The sequence below is a fragment of the Capra hircus genome, chromosome 18 (genome assembly GCF_001704415.2).
Source record: "Capra hircus breed San Clemente chromosome 18, ASM170441v1, whole genome shotgun sequence".
NCBI classification, from domain to species: Eukaryota; Metazoa; Chordata; class Mammalia; order Artiodactyla; family Bovidae; genus Capra; species Capra hircus.
Window position 1 is genome coordinate 49083362 of NC_030825.1, and position 23359 is coordinate 49106720.

The window sequence follows — 23359 nt, forward strand, 5'->3', positions numbered from 1 at the left end:
CTTTCCTATATATCATAAAGCAGTATTAGCTGCAGTCATATGCTGTACATTACATTCCAATTATATATAACTAGAAATTTGTACCTTTTGACCACCTTTCTCCAATTCCTCCTCACCTCAAGAATTTTTATTGCAACGCTTGAAAATGGCAAACAAAAATAACCAAAATGTCAATGGGAACCATTAAATGAATTGTGTAGTCACATTGTGGGATATTATGCAGCGTTTTTTTTTTTTAAGTTTCAGAAATATGTCCATCAATCTCCAGAGATGTCTTTAGCTTACTGCTAAAAGCATGGTGCTTTTTAGAAAATATGTATAGTACTAATATGATGCAGTTTTTCCTTAAAGACTTTTTTTTTTTTTTTTTTTGAGACACAACTTGGGAATTCCGTGACGGTCCAGTGGTCAGAAGTGGGTGCTTTCACTTAGATGTCCCAGGTTCAATCCCTGATTGGGGAGATTAGATCCTTGGCAAATAGGCTGGGCGGGGCGAACCGCGGGGCGGGGGCGGTATTAGCCCAGCGGAGCGTGGATGAAAGACACAATTTATTTACACACTCGTTCATTCATTCAAGAAACCTTGTCTTCCTCGCGCTGGGAATACAGCAGTAAAAAGAACTGATAAATATCCCTACCTCTTATGATATTTTAAATGATGGAAGACAAGTGAATTGAGAAAAAGTAGACGTTAAATAGGCAGGGGTGATATAGATGGAGGAATCAGGGGTAGAAGATTAGAAAAAAAAATTGGGAATTCCCTGTGTTCTTTAGAAGGAATGATGCTAAAGCTGAAGCTCCAGTACTTTGGCCACCTCATGCAAAGAGTTGACTCATTGGAAAAGACTCAGATGCTGAGACGGATTGGGGGCTGGACGAAAAGGGGACGACAGAGGATGAGATGGCTGGATGGCATCACCGACTCGATGAAAGTGAATTTGAGTGAACTCCGGGAGTTGGTGATGGACAGGGAGGCCTGGCGTGCTGCAATTCATGGGGTCGCAAAGAGTCGGACACGACTGAGTGACTGAACTGAACTGATGGTGGAATTTAAGCCATTAATACTGGATGATTTTTGTAAAGTTTATGCGTATTCGTACAAGCTTGGAGAAAATGTGGAAAGATGCATTGAGAAACTAGTGAGAAAGAACTAGAATCAAATCTCAGCCGTTAAGTCTCTTGGAAGTTTACCCAGTCTCTCAAAGCCTCTCTTCCCCCTGTAACATGGGAAGAATAACAGTTAATCAAATGGCTCCACCACCGCCACCTCTTGGTGTAGAAAGAAGTGCCGCGCGGGTGAAATCTCCAAGACACAGACCTCAGGGTGAAGCCGGTGCGGCCATATTGGCTATGGGAAATGCGGAGGCGTTGCGACTGCTGCCATTTTCAATTAGGGCAAGGGGCGACTTCCGGTTACCATTTTGAGTGACAGTAGAGGCGGAACTCTGGCTGACAAGCTCATTAAGGGCCGGGCTCCGAGGGCACCTCCCTGAGAGCGACTGAGCGCTAAACCCGGCGGGCGGAGGCAAACCATCGTAGCCCCGCCCCCGATTTAGGGCTCCACCTCCCGGCCCCACTTCCGCCGGGTGAGCGTCGGTAGGCGTCGCTGCCGTAAACCGGGCTGTCGGTTTGCCGCATCACGGAAGATGGCGGCCACGGCGGTGAACGGGGTGGCCGGCACCTCGAGCTCGGGGACTGCGGCGGCCTCGGGGGCGATCCTGCAGGCCGCCGCCGGCATGTACGAGCAGCTCAAGGGCGAGTGGAACCGGAAAAGCCCTAATCTTAGCAAGTGCGGGGAAGAGCTGGGCCGTCTCAAGGTAAGGATCGGCCGGGGGTGCTTCGAGGGGTCCAGACCTAACCGAGTTTCGCGCTCAGGGGGAAACCGCGCGAGGACGGGACTAAGGCGGACTGGGCTATCTAATAGGGTGAAGGATTCAGAGGAGCCGAGGTGCGGTTTGGAGGCACGTAGATGTGAGAGGGACCTCGAACGGACTAAATGCGGCCCCACGGTGGGGGGTGATGGAGAGGGTGTTTCTGGCACACCGAGTGAGAGGTTAAAATTTTGGTGCTTGGAGGCCTAGCTGGTTGGAGTGGTAGGATGGGGCTGTCAGCTTTTGTGATGTAGGGTTCTGGCCGCCACCAAGTGGGAAATGAGGACTGGACAGGGAGATGGAAGAAGGCTGAGATGATAGGGTTCGTGGTTAAGAACAGGCTAAGCTGGGGTCCGAGAAATCTGGGGCTTAGGGATAGATCTTTGGATAGAGGGGCCCAGCTAAGTTATGAGGGCAAGACTGAAGCTGGGAAAAATACTCTTAGAGCAGAGGACCTTAATGGGGCTCGGGTTGCTTCAGGCCAGGTGGAAGGGGTACAAATACAGTGGGCTGGACCACGTTGCTGAGGGGAGTGGTATCTGATAAGGGATGATGTGTGAGCTGGACCATAGGAAGAGATTAGCCCCCTTTCCTCCTTGGTGTAGGTTGAGGAGGGTAGCTGGTCCCACCCCAACAAGGTGTGGGAAAGTGTTGCCAAAGAACCGAAGGTGCTAGTGTCTCCCCTCCCCCTTGATTCCACTGGGTCAGGCATGGAGTCGGTCTCCCCAGTGGGTCTATTAATACTTGTAACATGAAGTCATCCTAAGTGAGCCCACATCATGTGTCCAGGCCCTGATCTGACTGACTCCTTCAATACTCATAACAACCTTATGAGTCAGGGATGATGGCTAGTTCCATTTTCTAGGTGGGAAAATGAAGGCCTAGATAAAAGTAAATAACTCATACCTAAAGTCCCATCTTCTTTCTTTCCTTCCCCTGCCCTCCTCTTCAGCTGGTTTTGTTGGAGCTCAACTTCCTGCCAACCACAGGGACCAAACTGACCAAGCAGCAGCTCATTCTGGCCCGTGAGTGTCACTGGAGTTGATGGGGGAGGTTTATGGGCTTGGGTCGTGGCAGGAATGGTAGCAGTGGCGATCAAGGTTGGGACTCTGGTCACCTCCTGAGAACTTTCTCTGTTGCCTACAGGTGACATACTGGAGATCGGGGCTCAGTGGAGTATCCTACGCAAGGACATCCCCTCCTTTGAGCGGTACATGGCCCAGCTCAAATGCTACTACTTCGATTACAAGTGAGGATGGACCTGGCCCCTAATTTGGGGTGTGTGTATGTAGCAGCTTCCCTGGTGGCTCAGTGGTAAAGAATCTGCCTGCCAGTACAGGAGATGGGCAAATGCCTGGGTTGGGACGATCCCCTGGAGAAGGGAATGACAGCTCACTCCAGTATTCTTGCTTGGAACATCCCATGGACAGAGGAGCCTGGCGGGCTACAGTCCATGGGATCACAAAGAGTTGCATGCAGCTGAGCACACAGTAGTGTGTGTGTTGGAGGGGGTGGGTGGTTTACATGGCAGCTTTATATCCTTGTTGCTCTAGCCACTTGGGACATCTTCCTTCACCTGGGAATTCCCCCTCTGCATAGCTGTGTGCCCAGAAGCCTCAGGGTTTGTGGTTGGCCTGGAGGGCCTGAGTCTGGGATTATGCCATCCAGTCTCAGTTACCCTCTGGTCTGTCTCCTCCTTCACATTCCCATTTGAAATTTCCACTCCCCAAGGTAGCCACCGTCCCGTTTTACCTGCCTTGATGCCAGCTTTGCCCTCTTCCATTCATCCCTCCATGGCAGCTGGGAGGATCTTCGTGACACTAAAATTTGACCATGTTGATTGCCTGCTGAGAACCTGTCATGAGTCTCTGTAGCACTCAGGTTTCAGACCAAGCTCTTTCCTGTGGTCTCCAATGGGGTATCAGCCCTGACTCCTCTGTGTGTCTCCCATCCCAGCCTTGTCTCTCCTACTGGACTGTGAGTCTTCTAGAAACAGAAGGGTCTTGGTCACTGCTGGGTCCCAGCACAGCCTAGTATGGAGCCTGGCCCAGAGCAGAGACTCACTGATTGCACCTTGAATATGAAGCTGAATGGTTTCATAACCGAATGGGGTTTCCATGGAGACTGATGGTTAAGAATTTGACAGAAGCAGCTAGAAAAACCGAATTTGAAGCTGTTTTCCCCCCTTCCTGATTATATGATCTTGGGCAAGTGGCTTCATCTCTCTAACTCTCAGTTTTCCCCCAGAAGTGAAGGTAATGCTTATTAATATAATCATAATTAGCACTTCTGTGGTATTTGTTGGGGCCAGATACCATTCTAATCACTGTACTTGGATTAAATAACTAAATCAGTTAACCCTATTCATTTAACCCACCTCTATTACAGTTAGGGGAATGAGGCTTAGTCACTTTACTGGAGTGAGGTCACTTTCTAGGGCCCATATGATTGTGACTTCTTTATGTCTCTTTGAGCCTCAGTTATATCTGAAAATCCAGGAACTAGTGCTCCTCCAAGGAGAGAGCATCGGGCAGTCATCAGGGTGGATCCCTGGTACCTGTGGTGTGGGGAGCTTTGTTGGCACCTAAGCCCTCCTTACCTTGGATTCCCACTCTGGTCCATAGGGAGCAGCTCCCAGAGTCAGCCTACATGCACCAGCTCCTGGGCCTCAACCTCCTCTTCCTGCTGTCCCAGAACCGGGTGGCTGAGTTCCACACAGAGTTGGAGCGGCTGCCTGCCAAGGACATCCAGACCAACGTGTACATCAAGCATCCAGTGTCCCTTGAGCAAGTGAGGCTGAGGAAGTGGGAGGGGAGGGCCTGGCTAAAGGGAGCAGCGCAGGGAGAGACACTCGGGAGGGTTTCCTGGAAGACTAGGCAGGGCTCAGCCTGTGGACTCATTTGCCCATTTGTCCAACAAATATTGAGCCCTAGTCATGTACACAGGCACTTTGGTTGGTTTTCCGACTATACAGTGAACAAAACAGATCAAATCTCAGATCTTATGAGGTTGACGTTCATATGAGGAAGCAGATAGTAAACAAAATGAGTGTGTGTGTGTGTGTGTGTGTGTGTGTGTGTGTGTGTGTGTGTGTGTGTGTGTGTGTACATACCAGGGAGGGCTTCCTAGAAGAGGAGGACCCCATCTGCATGGGGAATGGTGACTGTATGGCAGAGAGGGTTCTGGCAGAGTGTAGATTATGGAGGCACTGGGATTACAGTGAGGCCTCAGTGGGGATGCCTCTGTGCTGCCTCTTCCTCACCCTCTCTTCTTCCCCACCCGTTCTCTACAGTACCTGATGGAGGGCAGCTACAACAAGGTATTCCTGGCCAAAGGCAACATTCCTGCCGAGAGCTACACTTTCTTCATCGACATCCTGCTTGACACTATCAGGTGCGTGGGGGGCCAGAGCCCTGCAGAGTGTAGAAAGAGCTTGGACTCCAGAGTCAGACAGTTGTCTGTTTGAATCCCATTTGGGCCACTTGTGATCTGGGGAGTCTGGGCACATGAGTTTCCTTTTCTGTGAACTGGAACTGGTCATGAGATGGTGGTAAGAGCCCTCCTCTCACTCTGGGCCGTGTGTGTGTATGGGCCCATAGAATTCGATCCTGAGCATGGGCTTGGTGCCCAAACAGTGCTCAGCTCAGCGCACAGACAGAGACCTTGCTGCCTTTCTCATGGAAGTACTCCTTGAGTCATCTGGCTTCACCTCAGGTCACCTAAACTGTGGAACCTCAGTTTTTCGTTCTTTAGAATAGGGCCACCAAATCCTGCCAGCTCCTCGGGGGTTGCTGTGCGCACAGGCAGCACTGCATGGGCGGATGGGAATGACGTGTACAAGTCCACGTGTTCAGGTGGCATCACAGTTGGTTCACGCGGGCAAAGCACCAGATTGAGTGGAGTTCTCATTCCTCCAGTGACAAAGCTGGGCCCAGAGAGGTGCGGGGAGTGAGGAGGGGCAGTTGAGTAGGTTTAGGTTATTTTTAACTCTGAAATATTTCTACTCTCTGCAATGCACAGGGAATAATATAATGAGTGCCCACATACCTACCACCTGGCCTAAGAGATATTAATAAAATACTCACAAACGGGCAAGCTCCTCCTTGTCACTGGTTTTTGCCCAGAGCTACCCCCTTCTCCCATTTCAGTGGCTTGATGTCTTGCTGTTTTTTAACTTTAGTGTTGACCTCTTAAAATGGGTACAAAGAACCCCCTTGGGATTGGATCCTGTGGGGGAGGGTATTAGGTGAAGAGATCCCCTTATGTGAATCTGAGACTCAGTTTCAGCCAAGCCTGAAGTCCTCATGGCTAGGAGTGAGAATCTGAGCCTGCGCCCAGGAGTCCTAGAGACCTGAGTGTGTGCTCTGCTGTGGCCCTAGGTTTGCAACTCTAGTCAAGCTACTCCCCTGAGCCTCGATGGGATAAATGGGGCAGGTAACATATTTCAGCCATAAGTGCTGAACTGAAGGGCCAGGCCCTGTCTGTGTACGATAATGAGACTCATCTTCTCCCAGGGATGAGATTGCTGGTTGTATCGAGAAGGCCTATGAGAAAATCCTCTTCACCGAGGCCACCCGGATCCTCTTCTTCAACACACCCAAAAAGATGACAGACTACGCCAAGAAGGTGGCTGGGGTGGAGGTCAAGGGACCATAGGGTCCACTCGCTAACAGCAGGGTGGGGTGGCCTGGAGGGACACTGGAGCAAGACTCCAGTTGTGTGACCTCAGGCAAGTGGCCAAACTTCTCTGAACTTCAGTTTCCCTATCTGTAGAAAGGAGCTAGGGTTTCATGTGTGGGATGAGCTGAGCCCAGCACCTGGCACCAGCCGGAGGGGGAGGCTTAACGCTTGATGGTGGCTGTCCTCAGAATTCCTTGGAGAGTGCAGCTTTTCCCCACAAGACTTTGGTTCATTGGCTCTGGGGTGTTTGTGTGGGAGCAGGGTCCCTGGAGGTGCTGCTGCTTGTGGTGGAGTAGCCCTGGTGACTGACGAGGGTCACGATCAGACTGGAATAGGTGAACCTGAACTTGGGTGATGGGGACAGCTGATATCTAATGATTGTTTACTCTGGGCCAAACATTGTTCTCAGTACTTTTGATTCATTTAAATCCCCACAACAGACCCAGAGAGGTGTGTGATTAGGGTCCCATCTCAAACATGGAGAAACAGGGGCACAGAAAAGTGAAATTACTTGCCCAGGGTTGGTGAGGAAAGTGAGCCAGGGCCTACATGGGTAAGTGCTGGCTCGGGGGCCTGGGGAGGGTGTGTGTGATCACCCCACTCATCTCCCATCTCTCTTTTCTTGCAGCGAGGGTGGGTCCTAGGCCTCAACAACTACTACAGCTTTGCCAGCCAGCAGCAGAAGCCGGAAGATACCACCATTCCTTCCACGGAGCTGGCCAAACAGGTCATCGAGTATGCCCGGCAGCTGGAGATGATCGTCTGAGTCCACCAGGCACTGGGGTGGGGCACGGCTTGCATTATTTAAGGCAGTTGCAGTGCAGAGTCGTCCCCCACCCCCGCCCCCCCGCAATAAAGATGGATTAACATTTTCTTTCTTAGGCCCTTGTCGCCCCAAGTGGACTGGTAGGGACATAAGTTCTTATTACCTCTGAAGAACTTGGAAGTTTGAGGGCACGAGGAAGTCTGAGATAACCTTGGATCAGCCTCTTTCCAATGGCCATTGCTCAGAGTCTCCAACACAGATGGCCTGAGGGAGGGACAGGCCCCAATAGAGGGACTCTTGAGGCTAGCTGTGGACGCTCAAAGGCCAGGCCAAGGTACCAGTGTTCAGTGAAGGGGGCGAAATGTCCTGATATTGAAAAATACTTGCAGTGATTAAACCAGTTTTTTAAAATCACATGCTAAATCGACCTCTGTGAAACAAAAGGCACAAGGCCCTGGCCTGAGTGGGCCTTACTCCCACTCTTCTGAGCCAGTGCTGTGATGTAGGACCTCTGTACCTCCCAGCCTATGTTTTCTGCCCTTGAAGTTCTCAAGGTGTTGAAGGCAGAGTCCAAATTTGACTGGGCCATTTGTGGGATGTGGGATTTTCAAGATTTTCTTTGAGTCAGTTTTCCCAGCTGCATGATGGGAATGATCATTCCTGCTTTCCGGAGTGATTTGGGCTAAACCCTGAGCTTGACACCAGATTGCCTGGAAATGGGGTTGATATTTAGGGGAGTGAGAACGTCTCACCTGCGGGCTCATCAGTCCACATGCTGGATGAACAGAACCTCCCTTATTGCTGTGGTGGGTCCAGCTTCTTGTTCCCAGGATGTGGTGCTTTCAGGGAGACCTCTGCCCCACCACAGCCCTCCAACCCTTAGCTGGTGACTGATAGGCATCTCAGCATCTGGATGGCTTTTATTACCAAGGAGGGGTGGCAGAGGGCATTGAGCAGACTGCACTCAGTTGGAATGGGTTGCCTGCAAGTCATAGTGCTCCAGCCCGGCTACCAGGGAGCCGGCCAACTTGATGGTGGCGACCCAGGGTGGCTCACTCAGGTGGTTGGTGGGCGTCCTCAGCCTACAGGGAGGGTAGAATCATCAGAACCTGTGTGGCCAGGCCTTTACCCATTCTAGGCTCCACTCTCTCCATCTGTATAAGAAACCATGACTGAATATCCCAAAGGGAGTTTAGATCAGGGCTGTATCTGAGGAACAAACTTAGTAGGAAAGAGGGCTGAGGGCTGGTGATAATGGTTCCCCCAACTCCCCCTCCAGGCCCCAGCTGAGCCCCAGAGGTTCCAAGGGAGAGGGTCTCCCTGTGACTCAGGACCCAAGGTCCAACAGACCCGGATGATGACCAGATTTGAGATTAAGGGGTGAAGGAGAGGTAACCAGAGGATGCAGTGTCTCCCCTGAAGCTGCAGCATCAAGGGTAATCTCTGCAGGACAAGGACTGGGACATCAGCGCCCTCTGGTGGTCAAAGACTGGAGAGGTCGGGAGTCTGAGGGACTAGGCCTGGGGCTTCCTTTGGAAGCCTGCATTTATAACCACTTGGTTCCAGAAGACCATCATCTCTTCTGTCCCTGAAGAGCTTGAGACATGGTCCTTCTTAATGTCATTGGGGACAGGGTCAAGGAAGTACATAGGATCAGGCCAGCAGGGACCAGTACCCCTGATGGCTCCAGAGAGTAACAAGGGAGGTTATCCGTCAGAGGTCTGGATACTAAGGGGCTGGGCCAAGGTGTTCTCTGTCAGGGAGCAGTGTGCTTTCAAGGCTCCTATTGGTTCTGAAAGATTGGAGTTCAGTTGGGTTTGATATGCAGCCAAGGGGAGGGTCTAGGGGCAGCTGGGGTCAGGAGGCCAAAAGGTTGAATGGGGCCCTCCAGGAAAGTGAAATTCAGGACTTGGAGGGGTATCCCCTTTCCCTCCCTCCTCCCTGACCTCCCCTCACCAGGCAGACACGTTTCTTGGCAGGCGGCGGTGGCGTGGCTGGTGGCGGCAGTAACACTTGCAGGGACAGGAGTTAAGCACCTGGAAGGGTGGCCAGTGGCGCGCGGCGCCCGAGTTAGCTGTCCCCGCCGGAAGAGCTCCGCTGCCACCACCCCCTGCACCACCGCTGTCAGTCACAGTAGTGGCTGTACGATCGCGGGGACCATCTCCGGGGGCGCCATCCTCACGCGGAACCGCGCGGGCTGCACGAGGACCCTTGTTCCTGCGAGTGCGGGTCTTGACGGGCGCGGGCGCGGGCACGGGCGCAGGTGGCAATGGCTCGGCCACAGTGGGAGCTGGAGCCGGGGATGGGGCCGGGGCTGGGGCCGGGGCCGGGGCCGGGGCCGGGGCCGGGGCCGGGGCTGGGGCTTGGTCGGCGGCCAAGGCGGAGGACAGAGAGGGAGCCGGGGCGGGAGTCACGGCCGACTCCAAGTGGCCCGGGGCGGGCGGGAGCGTCACGGGCAGCGGCGTTGGCTGGATCACGGGCGGCTGCGGTGTGGGAGGCGGCGCTGGAGGTGGCGTGGGTGGTGGCGTGGGCGGCGGCGGCGGCGGCGGCAGCAGCTCCGGCGGGCCGGGAGGCCCTGGGCGCACAGGCTCGCCATTGGTGGGCGCCGGGAAGATGAACATAGGCGGCGCCAGCAAGGCGGGTGCGGGCCTCCGGGACCCGGGAGCAGGATGCATCTGCCCTGGAGCAGGTGGTGCGGAGCCCCAGGGCCCTGAGAAAGCGGCTGCGCGTCGTCTGGGCGCCCCGACGCCTCCGCCAGCTCCATTGAAGCGAAAGTGGCGTTCAGGGCCATCAGGAGGGCTCACCCAGTCAAATTTGGGCTTCGAGCCTGGGAAGGTGGTATAAGGCGGCGGCGGAAGGGTCCGGGCGTGGGACGCAGGCGCCGAGGGGGGTCCAGAACACCCCTCGCCGTCTCCATCACCGCCCTCTGCTTCCTGAGTTCCCCGAGGCACCTCTCCCGAGGGGCGAGAGGCCCCAGGAGCGAGGGGCCCCTGCTTCAGGACCTCAGCGTAGGAGATAGCGCCCGAGGCGGCGAAGAGCCCGCCGCCGCCCCCCAGAGAGGCTTTAGCGGCTAAAGAACTCGACGCTGCCGCAGGGGCCAGCTGGGGCCCCGACTTGAAGGTGACTTTACACAACAGACTCAGGCCGGGCTCGGAGGCCGCAGGCCTGGCCATTTCGCCCTCGCCTGCTTGGGGAGGTGCCCCCCTGCGGGCCCCTCTGGCCGTCTGGCCCTCGCTGCCGAGTCTGGCCTGGGTTTCTGTAGGGGTTGCGGCGCGTGTGGCCAGAGCAGGAGTGATTCTGCGGTCCGGGGGCTGCCCGTCCGAAGGTGGCGGTAGTGGCGGCTTCCGCGGCTCCAAGGGCGGCGGAGTCGGAGACGGGGCCCTCGGGACAGGGTCTAGGTCCTCTTCGGGTAGTTGCCGGGACGGCGGCGGCAGCGGGCGGAGGCTCGGAGGGTCACCCTGGCCGCGATGACTCGCCTCCAGCAGACCGCGGATCCGGGGCACCGGAGTGCCCGTGGGTTTTCGCCACTTAGACGGCGCGGGCAGCAGGGTCCCCACGGGGGGCGGGGGTGGTGTGGAGACCGCGGCCGCAGCCGCCTCCTCTGAAGGGGGCGTCACTGGCGAGGGCAGTTCTAAGGTCAGGGGCAGGGGTGAGGGTGAGGCCTGGGGCTCCGGGGGTACCAGGAGTCCCGGGGGCGCGGAGCTGCCAGGGAACCAGACGCCCAGCCCGCGAGCCAGGCGCATGGCCGGGGAGGAGGGGGTCACCTCGGGCTCCACCAGGGATGTCCGGCGGGAGTCGGAGGACCGGTCCGAGGCCTGCTCTTTTCTGGAGCCCCCGCCCGCGGACGGCTCCGACTGCACGTTCCCCATTTCTGACGGAGGTCGGGGACTGTGGTCAGAAAAACTTCCGCCAGTCAATCTGCCAGGGCTGTGGGGAACCCCCCGAAGCTGGCTGAACTTGGTCCTGTCCGCCAGCACCGACTCAACCCTTGTTCCTCAAGACCTACTCAGGCACTGGTTTCTCCCCGCATTCCTGTTCCCTGACTCTTGACGTTCACGCCTTCTTCCTCATGGCCCCATACAGCTAGCTCCTGCTCAGATACTTAGTCTCCCATCCTCTTAGTGTACTAGGGTCCGGTATCTGTGTCTCTGGCTGGTCCCTCATATCACATCCTTACACTGTGGCCACGTTTCAGGTCTTTAAGCTCCAAGATATAGGTCTTGCCCGCTTCCCTGGCAATCACGCAGGCCGCGACACTCATGATGTCGGCCTCTGTAGCCTATAAGGCCTACAAAGAGTTCAAGCTTCTTTCCCAGGACTTAAACTGGGCTCCTGAGGCCCAAGCCCCGCTCCCGCCCTCTTGTCCCGCCCCCGATTGTCAAAGAATCGGGCCTTCTCAAGTCCCCTCCCACCCCTGTCCCAGGTCTGGCCCCGCCTCCGCTTAACAATTTCTGGTATTCTTGTCAGTCTAACCCCTCAGTCATCACCTCTAACCCTCAGATCCCTCTCTCTGTGTTGATCATTTGGTCCTGTCCTCTTCCCGGCTTTAATCCTAAATTTCTTTTCCCGCTCCTAGTCTAGAGGCAGGCCTCACACTCAGGCCCCACCCCTTTCCCCAAGCTCCTCCTTGGCTCCTCCTTCGCTCGGAGGATGCCACTCACCAACTCCTCCAGCTGACCAAAGTTCAGACCGCGGCCCCCTGGGCCCAGGGCAGGGCGGGGAACGGCCGTAGCAGAAAATAACCGAAAAGAACGGGGGTGCGGGTGAAGGCAAGTGGGCGAGACAGCGAGGGCGGACTCCGAGATCTAGGCCCCGCCCCCGAGCTCGAGACTCCGCCCTCCTGGGAGCCAACCTAGCACAGCCCCTTACGAACCTGGATCTCCCTTTGAAATACTCCGGTGTCTTCTTCCCCGCCCCCCAGACCTCGTAGTCCTAGGCCTCATCCCTTTAGAACCTTCTTTTAGCCCCGCCCATTTACAATGCCCCGCCCCTCCGTTATTACCTCTCCCGAAGCCCCGCCCATTACGAACTCTGCTACGTAGCTCCTCCCTTTTGGAACTCTCCGTCGTCCGGCCCCTAAAGACAATTTACTTATAAGCTCCGCCCTTCTAAGACCCGGCAACCTCTCTTCCCAAGACCCTCTCCTTCCTCGGGCCGGCCTAGAAGGCCCTTCCTCCGTGGGCCCGCCCCTTCCCTGACGCAGGCGCTCGTCCGCGCCTTCGGCGTCCGCACCCTCTCCTCTAGGCCCTCCGACCCCGCCCCCTTGCGAAGGCTCCCTTCTCGCCCCACCCCTTTTCGAACCCAGTCAGGCACCCAGCCCCTCCCATTTAGAACCACAAACGTAGACCCTAGCCTTTTTAGAATCTTGAGACCAGGCTCCGTCCCGGACCCCTTCTCCATATCCTCAAGGGCCAATGGCGCAGATGGGTGGAAAAGTAGGGGATCCTCTCTGGATCCTGAGAAAATGCGGGCTGGGGGGCTGTTCGCTAGAGCCACTGCCGGGCTCTAGGACCCAGCGGGCAAGTGCGCCTGCCTCGCGTTTACCCCTCCCCCAAGCCGCCCCCTCCCCCCCACCCATCTTCCAGGTTCCCCCTCCCTCCCCCTGCGCCCCGGCTCCCGGTGCCCGTCTCTAGCGCCGCCGGAGCCAGCGAGGGAGCCGGAGCGAACAGGAGGAAGAGGAGGAGGAGGAGGCCACGTCGCCACCGCTCGGAGCCCGGCCGGAGCCTCCCAGGCAGGTGCCGAGGGGGCGAGGGGGCGGGGGCTGACAGACCGCCTGTCACGATGAGGAGGCGGCCTGGACCGCGCTGCGCCTCCTGCCCACCGGGGCGCCCCCCAGACCCTGGCTGGAAGGAAAAGGAGGTGGGGGCCCCTGAACTGCGCGGCAGCCATTTGGGGTATCGGTCACCATTTAGGGGGCCTGGACTTCCTCCGAGGACTCCCCATTCATAAAATTCCGTACTGGACCCTCACCATTGAGGAACTCAGGGGACCACTCCCCCCCGGGGAACAGCTGTGTTAGGAGCGTAGGGCATCCAGAAATCCCGGCGTCCCATCCCAGTAGGCCCTGGAGAGGACCCCTGCCCTCTTTCTCTGTTTCACCTGTTGTCGGGGGAGGCGGGCGGACAAAGGAAGCAGCGTCACGTGACTGCTCATTCACAAAATCCCATCCCATTGAGAAAAGGGGGCTGGGGGCGCTGCAGCCTCCCCCTCCCCTCCCGAAGGACTGGGGAAACCCGGCAGCCTGCTGGTAGGGGAAGGGGCTAGAGCTCGTTGCTGGGGTCCTTAATGCCGGGGCTCCATGGTCCCTGCGCTAGGTGGTAGTGAGGGGCTGGACGCTGATCCCGATTATGGGCGGAGGGCTACGTCCCCTGAGCTGGGGGGCGGGGTAAAATGGTTCTGAAGGATGCTGGGGCGGGGAGGGAAAGGAGGAGGGATCAGTTCCTCAACCCGCAATCTCTCCCCCTTGCCTTTCCTCGGCAGGGGCCTGAGGGAGCAGGCTTGATTTTTGTGAATGAAATGCTCTCTGGATGTCTCTCGATCGCCCGTTTCTGGCTTCCTCTGCCTCCATCTCCCTTTCGGCCTGTCTCTGGCCATTTCTGGTTCTCTCCCTGCTCCTTGCCCATCTCCCGTTGCTGGGTGACTCAGTGAGCTTTGCATCCGGTCTCATTCATAAATCCGGGAAGGGGTGGGGGGGTGGGGAGGAAGACAGCCTGGGTTTCTCACCCAGCCAGTGGCCTGGGTGGCAGGGTGCGGAGGCAGTGTAGGGGGGACTGGAGTTGAGTTGATCGGCTCTAAGAAAATACATATGCGCAGGCACCCAGCTGTGAGGGGGACGATGGGTGGGGCTGTGGGTACGTGCTGAGGGAGGAGAAGGAGATAGGGTTGATAGGGGATGAGCAGGAGGAAGAAGGGAAGTGGAAGAGCGAAGCTCTGGGGGTGAGGATGGGGAAGATGGGGAAAGGGAGGCAAGGTGAGTATGGAGAAAAAAGGTAGATATGGAGAAGGAGGTAGGCATGGGAGAAAAGAGATGGCAAGAGGAAGAAAGAAGCCATGCTGGAAGAAGGTGGGCATAAGAGAGGTGACGGGTATGGGCAGAAGGTGGGCATGGGGAAGGAGGTGGGTGTAGAAGGTAAGGGGAGTGTGGGTGACTAAGGAGACAGTAGATCGGGCTGTGAGGGATGAAGAGGGGCGGTGAGGGCTGGGGAAACACTGACTAGGAGAGCAGGAATGACGCTCACTGACCATGTTGTCCCTGTCCCCCTACCTCCTCCAGGTACATGGTTCGGGTCCGAGCCGTGGTGATGGCCCGAGATGACTCCAGTGGGGGCTGGCTGCCTGTGGGGGGCGGGGGCCTCAGCCAGGTGAGCGTATGTCGGGTCCGAGGGGCCAGGCCCGAGGGGGGGGCCCGCCAGGGGCACTACGTCATCCACGGGGAGCGCCTCCGGGACCAGAAAGTGAGCCACCCTGGGGCGTGGGGGTGGGGTGGGGGTGTGGGGAAGTAGGGGGATGGGGCTGGGAATGCAGAGGTGAGGTCAGGTCATCTCCCAGCCGAAATCAAACCCGGGTGTGGGATGGAGCTGGAAGTGACTCTGTCCTCTGGATGAGAGTGGGGAGTTTGGGGACTATTGAGGGTGTCAAACAGTTCCCATCCCCTGTCACTGCCCACTGGACGGCCACAGCAGCCTGCTCACTGGTCTCCTTGTCCTCCTGCTCCCTCCCCCAACCTCAGCCTGTTCCACTGGGGCTGGGCTAACACCTGACTCAGATCATATCCCTCTTCGGCTGGCTCAGAACCCTCCCCCTGGCTCCATCTTGCTCAGAAATCCTCACCACGGGAATTTTACACCACCTGCCCCTCTGCCCTAAGTGTATGGAGGCCTTTGGTGGGGGGACCATCTGAAAGTGTCACATAGGGTTTACCATCCTGTTGTGGGTTCAGCAGGAATATTCTGGGCTGTCTGGCATGAAATGGAAAGAGACTGTTGACGTTTCAGCTGGGGATGTAGTAGAAAGGTTTGGATTGTTTGAAAAGGCTTGGGGTAAGGGTTGCATTTCAGAGCAGGGGTTGGAAGGAACAGTGTAGGGGGATTTGAAATGGTGTGGAAAAAATACGGTGATGTTGGGCAAGAAGATGGGAGAACATCTAGGGTGTTGACCAGCATCTGAGGGGAAATCTGTGGGATTTTGATAAAAAAAATTTTGGGAGGTGGTATTTGGGGAGATCACTGGGGCATCAGAAGGGGATTAACATTTTGAGATGTTCAGTAAAGCTTGGGGAGTACAATTGAGTTAGATGGGTGATACTGGCTATCAGAAGGAGGTTAACATTTTTTGAGGCATCCAATAAAATTTGGGATGCCCACTGAGATATCAGAGGGAGGGAGATGTTAGGAAAATGTAGAGATCAAGGGTTTGGGAGGAAATATTAGCTTATCAGAGGTGTGCTCAATACTGGGGTGTGATTGGGGTTCAAGGGTGCACCTAGGATGGGGAAATGAGATTTATGAGGTGCTCTGGCAGGAAGGGAATGTCTGACCTGGACCCTTCCTGCCTGCCTCCACTTCAGATCACCTTGGAGTGTACCCTGAGGCCAGGCTTGGTTTACAACAAGGTGAACCCCATCTTTCATCACTGGAGCCTGGGTGACTGCAAGTTTGGGCTGACGTTTCAGAGCCCGGCCGAGGCAGATGAGTTCCAGAAGAGCCTGCTGGCAGCGCTTGCTGCTCTGGGTCGAGGTGAGTGGTGCAGGTGGTGGGGGCTGGAGCCTGGGCTGGTTTGGGTTGGGGGTGGGAGAAGCCTGGCCCCAAGAACTCACTGCTCTGCCTCTCTCCTGACCCCAGGCTCGCTCACCCCCTCCTCCTCCTCCTCTTCCTCCTCCCCTTCCCAGGACACCGCAGAGACCCCCTGCCCTCTGACGGTGAGTCTCCTGGGTGCAAGGCTGCTGGGAGGGCCGGGGGCTATTTCTATTCTGCAAACATTCTTGAGCACCTACTGTGTATCTGGAACCATGCCACGTGCTGGGGACACAAATTCGGGCCAAAACCTATTAGTGTCAGTTTCATTCCCAGTGATTTTAGTTTTTCTGTTCTATCATGATTTACCCGTTCATCCAAGGGTATTTATTGAACACCTTCCATAAGAAGTGTTTTAAGCACTGGGGATACATCAGTGAATAGAATAAAGTCTCTTTCCTCGTGGAGCTTCTATTCTAGTGTGGAAAGGCAGAAAAAATTTTAAGGTATACTATAAAAATGGATAAATATTAAAAGTAAACAGGTGAACAAATCAATGGGAAATCCAACCTTCTAGGTGCTCAAACCTTGGAGTCATCCTTGACTCCTTTCCTTTTTTAATGCCCCCTCATCTAGTCTGTCAGTACATATTGGCTCCACTTTCTTTTTTAAAAAATTTGGCCTCACCTCACAGCACACAGGATCTTGGTTCCCCAACAGACATGGAACTTGGGCCTGTCAGTGAAAGCACCAAGTCCTAACCACTGGGGCCTCCAGGGAATTCCCTGGCTCTACTTTCAAAATTATCAGACTGTGCCTCCAACCTGGTGACTAGTCAACCTCATCTCCCCATTGGACTGTCTCATCAGCTGCTCATCATCAACTGCCCCCCTCCTCCATCTCCTTTGCCCCCACACAGCCAGAGGGACCCTACTGACATCTAAGTCTGATCACGGATATCCTCCGCTTAGAATCCTACCGGGGCTCCATCTCACTACTGGTAAAGGACAAAGTCTTCACAGAGGCACATAAGACCCCACACCAGCTGGCCCCCTATTACTGTCCCTCATGCTCACTAGGCTCCAGCCATGTTGGCTTCCTCACTGTTAAGTCAAAAGGGAAGACAGATTCCTGTCTCAGGGCTTTTGCACTGGCTGGTCCTCTTGTCTTGGAACATTCCCAAATTTCCACATGGCTTATTCTCTTATTTCCTTCAGGGCTTTACACACGTAGTCTCCTCAGTGAGGGCCCTGCCTGTTTTTATTCAGTAGCTAAGTTGCATCTGACTCTTTGCGAACCTGTGGACTGTAGCCCACCAGGTTCTTCTGTCCACGGGATTTCCAGGCAAGAATACTGGAGTGGGTTGCCGTTTCCTAATCCAGGGGATCTTCCCAACCTGGGGATCAAACCTGGTCTCCTGCATTGGCAGGTGCATTCTTTACCACTGAGCCATCAGGGAAGCCCTGAGGCCTTCCCTGAGTAACCTATGTAAAACTGCAGTCTCCTAATGCTCCTTATCTTGTTCTTTCCCCCATCTTCTAAGATAGTTTTATTTCCTCTCCCAATAGACAGTTTTCTTATCTATGACTTTACTATCCACCTCCCATGCTAGAATGTCTGCTCCAGGAGGGCAAGGATCTTTTGTTGCTTTCTTGCTGCATCTTCAATGCTTAAAACAGTGCCTGGTAGACAGTAAGTGTTCAGTAAATATGTGTTGAATAAATTGATTGAATGAATAAATGCACATAATGTCGGATTCGATTTGGCCCTTGCTGGGAACAGTGGGAATGTCTCAAGAGCACATGTAGGAACAAACTTGGTTCCCTGGGCAGAAAGGGGGGCTTCCCAGTATAATGGGAGATGTAGAGGGGTCTACAAAAGTCACCCAGACAGATCCCATTGAGTGCTTTCTCAGGAAAGATGCTGTGCTTTCTGTGCTCCATCTCATATCCTCCCAATGGCCTTTGCAAGCTTGGCAAGTCATGGGTGCTCAATGAATGTTTATTGAGGATAGTAATCTGTTGAGGTAGGAATAATTCCCAAGTCACAGAAAGGAATGGAAGGTCTGAGAAGTGATGTTTCAGCTTGTAGAGGACACAGCTTGGTTTGGATAGGAAGGAACACATTCTAGGTGGGTGGAACTACCCGGCTAAAGGTGTGGTGGTAGGCAGGAGGCAGGAAGGCAGCTGATGGCCAAGGGACAGGGGTTCTGAGAAGGGAGGATGATTTGATGTTCTGTAGGTTGGTAAGCTGAGCAGATAAGAGGGAGTTCAATTATCATAACCATTTCCCACTCTTCCTGTACTTCAGGCATGTTTATGCCCTTTACAGTGGGTCCTAACCACATCCTTATGAATAGACAATATTATGATCCCCATTTTACAGAGGAGGAAACTGAGGCTCAAAGAGCTGAGCTCACTTGCCGGAGGTCACACAAGCAGTCAGTGGCATTGCCGGGGCTTGAACCCAGGTCTGCCTGGCCACAGAGCCCTCGCTCGCAATGGGAGGGGGTCTATATAAGGGCATCGGCTGTGCCAGAGGTCCCGGCTCTGAGGCCGCCAATCTCCCCCAGTCCCACGTGGACAGCGACTCCTCCTCCAGTCACAGCCACCAGGAGACGCCTCCCAGCGCAGCGGCGGCCCCCATCGTCACCGTGGAGTCAGCTTCCGGCTTCGGGCCGGCCACGCCCCCCCAGCGCCGCCGCTCATCAGCTCAGGTGGGGCTCCCGGGAAAAGGAGGCCGGGCGCCGGGGTCCCGACGTGGGCGGGAGCTGAGGCCGCAGAAGGGCAAGAAATCACGGATTCCAAGGAATGGCTGACATGTCTTGTGGCGAGGGAGCTTAGGTCTGGGAAGCTTAGTTCCTGGGAAGGTTGGGTGAGGGCTTCCCGCGTGTCTCCTGCACTCTTGGAGATTAGAACGCTCTGAATTCCAGAGGGGTTTAGGGGAGGACTTGGACAATGAATATATATTAGGGAGTTGGTGGTACTCATGGAAGGAGTTCTTTAGTACTTAACTCACGAGGAGTGAGACTCAGTATCCAAAGGAGTAAAAGGGACCTGGTGACCAAACTCCTGCAGGAGAAGGAGAAGGAGAAGATGGCTGGGGTCCAGAATTCTTGAATCTGAGAAGGGCTGGGTACAGGAATCCTGGATCTTGAGAAAGGACAGGACTGAGAGCCTGGCCCACTGGGTTCTTAAAGTCTGGGCTTGTGTCTGGAGTCTTCTGTCTGTCCCTGGGAGTGGAGTGGGCTGAGGACTTAAAAGTTCGGGACCCCAGGCAATCAGGATCCCAGTACAGGATGCTAAGATAAATGAGGCCTGTGGCTGGGTCTTTGGATTCTCGGGTCTTCTAAGGCCGGGATGGATTGTGGTGGCATGTTGGGGATCACAGAGCCCGTTAACCTGTTCTTCTGTATCTTGGTCCCGCAGAGCTACCCTCCGCTCCTACCGTTCACGGGGATTCCGGAGCCTTCAGAGCCCTTGGCTGGGGCAGGGGGCCCGGGCTGGGGCGGCCGCGGCTATGAGGATTACCGGCGCGCGGGGCCGCCCGCGCCCCTCGCCCTGTCCACCTGCGTCGTGCGCTTCGCCAAGACCGGCGCTTTGAGGGGCGCAGCCCTAGGGCCCCCCGCAGTCCTACCCGCCCCTCTCACCGAGGCTGTGCCTCCAGCACCCCCGGCTCGCCCACCCCCAGGCCCTGGCCCGGCCCCTGCTCCAGCCAAGGCCTCCCCGGAGGCGGAGGAGGCGGCGCGCTGCGTGCACTGCCGCGCGCTCTTCCGCCGTCGCGCTGATGGTCGTGGCGGCCGCTGCGCCGAGGCCCCGGATCCGGGTCGCCTGCTTGTGCGCCGTCTCAGCTGCCTGTGGTGCGCTGAGAGTTTGCTCTACCACTGCCTGTCGGATGCCGAGGGCGACTTCTCGGACCCGTGCGCCTGCGAGCCGGGCCACCCGCGCCCCGCCGCGCGCTGGGCCGCGCTGGCTGCGCTCTCGCTCGCGGTGCCCTGCCTCTGCTGCTACGCACCCCTGCGTGCATGCCACTGGGTCGCGGCGCGATGCGGCTGCGCCGGCTGCGGAGGTCGCCACGAAGAGGCTGCGCGGTGAGGACGGCCTGATGGGTCCAGCAGCCGGACCGAGGACCCAAAATTGAGGGTCCGGGACCCCGGACTCCGTTCGGACCCCAAACCCAAACCTAGGCACACCCGGAACTTGGAGCTTGAGTTTGGATTGAGAGACCCCAGACCTGGAACCTGGACCCCAAATGTAGGACTGAGAGACCCCAGAACCAGCTTCATTGGGATGTCTGTCCAAGAGATTCCAGGCCCCTTGAGTTCTGGCTTCCCCGTTCTCCACTCCCACCCCGACCTAGACTAAGGAGATTCCAGGGATCCCCAGACTCTTCACCCCAGGCAGGCAGGGAACACACAGATCCCTGGGAGCCGGGCTCATCCTGACTCCCTGTTCAGATTACCAACCTAGACCCCCTTCATGCCTGGCACCATGAACCCTGTCAGATTACAGCCCAATAATTAGGAGTGGCCAGAACGTGACCCTACCTGTATACAGTTACTCCCAGATCTTAAACCATAGGACCCGGAATCACCCCCCAGTGATTCTTGAATGCACCTAAAACCTGGGGTACCTGTATTTAAGATGTTCTTGTAGCCCCAGGACTTCTTAGACACCAAATCCTCTTAAGATGCCCTGAGTTCTTGGATGTGCTCAAATGGCTGTTCTCTCACCCCAAATGACTTGGGAGATCCACCTCAGAGCCCTCCTTCCCACGTGCACATGGCCCAAGATCCAGAAGTCAGACTCCGAGATGCTCTGTGAGCCAAGGATCAAAGACCTCTGTAGACCCACCCATCCCAAGCTGGTGGATCAAAGACCTCTGTAGACCCACCCATCCCAAGCTGGTGTTCCCAGGAATTTTCACTTCCATATATAGAACTCTGTAAGTCCTATATATGTAGGACTGAAGGCCACCAGTACCTCAGGGTCTAAGACATACGTCCCAACCCCTCAGATACCCTTCTTCCGAACCTCCTTGGACTCAGATTTCAAGCCCCAGATCATCCTGGAATCTTCAGCTTCTTTGTACCCACATATTCCCAGTCCCCAAAAGGCTAGGAGCCCAGTTCCCAGAAGATGGGACGTTCATGGCAACTCAGACCTCTGACCCCTTGCCCCTGAGTGGCCCCAGAGTACTTTAGGAGCACTCAATCCAAGACCCTAAGGTGCCATTGACCCTCCAAATTCAGAACTCAAGCCTACACAGTATTGGGATTGTCCCTGACCCAAGACCTTGGTCCCTCCATGCCAGAGACAAATCTGAGGTGCCCTGGAACTTTCGCACCTTCAGATACCAGATTTTTTTGGATTCCAACCTCTCTAGCCTGATATTTCCCAGGCCCAGCTTGTGCATCTCCTGAGACCTGCTGCCCGTTGAATCCTGCCGTCCACAGGTCCCTGAAACCCCAAGGTCCCAGACTCTCGAAATTCTAGTCCTAAGGGCCCCAGCCCAAGTTCTCAGTATCATACAGAATTACCCCTTTACCCTAAAGGGAAAACAAACAAACAAACAAAAAAACATTTTGAGCTAATGTTCCTGGATTCCAGGACCACCCAAGAGCTCCCTTGCTCCCATATCTAGGAACTAGCATTGCCATAGATGACTGTGCAGGCTGTTCACTAAACAAAGGCTCACAGCCAAGGCTGTGAGCGGGGCTGGCCATGCTGTGCCCTCAGTGGAAGGTGTGCATTTGTGTAAGTTGCACAAAGGCAACTAGATATGGCTCTATTGGCACAAATGCCCATGGGTGCACACTCACACCTATACACACCCACACCCACACAATTCCCAAGCCTTGCAGACTCTCTCCCAAGCCCAACCTTGAGTCCTAGCCTTAGTCCAAGCCTTTCATGTTCTGCCCCTCTGTTAACCCCTTCACATCCATCTCAGAGTTGGGAGTTGTTTCGGAAAGTTTGAAAGCCTGGTTCATGGCCTTCTGAGACTCCTGGGAAAAGGGGATTCCAAGATCTCTTTCTCTTCAATGGAATGGGACTTCTAGTGTACCACGGATCTGACAGCCTGCATGGGGGAGATCACGGTCTTGGAGCAACACAATCTCAATGTTGTATGGGCTTGGGACCTACATCTGGTCCTAGGCATCTTGAAGTGTGCCCTTACCTTTCCTCATTACCCAGACCTGGATGGCCTTGTGGGGGTTCAAGGGATAGGTCAAGGGGGCCAGAGGGATGGATCCTCCTGTCACTTCCTTTAAATTATTAACTATTTATTACATCCGGAACCTGTGAGATTCAGCTCTCTCAACCAGACCCTGGGATGGGTGAGAGAAAAGAGGGGTGTCCCTCCCATCCCCACTCTGCCCAGCTCTCATCAGTGTCAAACCCACCAGAGCTGAGGGCGGAGGGACGAGGGGCTGGGGCAGCCTGGGTCCCCATCCCCCTCTCTGTGCCTCGGTCTCCTCCCTTCCGTGGTGGGCGGGGGGAAGCTCCATTCTTAACCTACCTCGTTTTGGGGAGGGGTGGGACGGGGGACCAGAGTGCTGTAAGGTGCTGTGGGATCTGTGGCTGAAGTGGTGGGGGCTGCGGGAAGGTTCCCTGGCTCCCGCCTCCCAGCACCGCCTCTCCCAGGTCTCCCAGTCCTGCTCCCTGCTAATACCCACCTCTGATCCATGATTACTCTTCATCACCCCTAAACCAGGGGTGTATGGAGGGATGACCCTGGGAGCCAGGAAGACCTCAAAACCTGGAGCCCCCAGGCCCAATTTCCCAGCTGCTTGCCCCTCAGATTGGATGCTTGGCCCCCAGGCTTGGGGGAGGCACCTCGACATTTATCTTCCTGATCTTGATTCTAAGCCAGTCTGTGACCTCAATATTGTTATCAGTGCAGGCTGAAGTAGTGGGGGAGGATGGGGGCCGAAGACCAGCCTTGTCATCAGGGGAGGGGGCATGAGATATCGGCTCCAAGAAATGTCTGTGACAAAGTCTCAGCCTGTGTTCTTTATTTGCATTGATGCACCCCATCCTCTCACCTTCCTGAGTCACCAGACCAGACAAATCCTCCTTTCCCCTTTTCATCCTTTAGTCCCAAGCAGACCCTCTGGCTTAATTTTATACATCCAATCACTACACAAGTACATTTACTGAACACTTGTTGTACACCAAGCCCTATTCTAGGTGCTGGGGATAAAACAGTGAACAGAAAAATTCTTTCCCACAAGGAACTTATGAACTTTGTAGTGAAGGAGACAACATGTGAAGGAGATAGCATGTTAGTGAAGGAGAGAACATATT

The 23359-nt window shown here is 55.4% G+C and overlaps 3 protein-coding genes across 3 annotated transcripts; 2 read left to right on the top strand and 1 right to left on the bottom strand.

The window, feature by feature from the left end:
• PSMD8 (proteasome 26S subunit, non-ATPase 8) lies at positions 1400-7731 on the top strand. Its single transcript, XM_005692373.3, has 7 exons — positions 1400-1817; positions 2824-2896; positions 3018-3120; positions 4496-4661; positions 5164-5264; positions 6386-6497; positions 7180-7731. Exons 1-7 carry the CDS (start codon positions 1647-1649, stop codon positions 7315-7317), a joined length of 864 nt encoding a protein of 287 aa, XP_005692430.3. The 5' UTR covers positions 1400-1646; the 3' UTR covers positions 7318-7731.
• Positions 8096-11234, bottom strand: GGN (gametogenetin). Its single transcript, XM_018063269.1, has 2 exons — positions 9274-11234; positions 8096-8399 (listed from the first exon to the last, which is right to left on the bottom strand). The coding sequence occupies exons 1-2, from the start codon at positions 11184-11186 to the stop codon at positions 8282-8284; spliced, it is 2031 nt and encodes a 676-aa protein (XP_017918758.1). The 5' UTR covers positions 11187-11234; the 3' UTR covers positions 8096-8281.
• SPRED3 (sprouty related EVH1 domain containing 3) lies at positions 14017-23052 on the top strand. The gene is made up of 6 exons (XM_018062336.1): positions 14017-14380; positions 14591-14771; positions 15884-16052; positions 16158-16234; positions 18622-18765; positions 19478-23052. Exons 1-6 carry the CDS (start codon positions 14313-14315, stop codon positions 20141-20143), a joined length of 1305 nt encoding a protein of 434 aa, XP_017917825.1. The 5' UTR covers positions 14017-14312; the 3' UTR covers positions 20144-23052.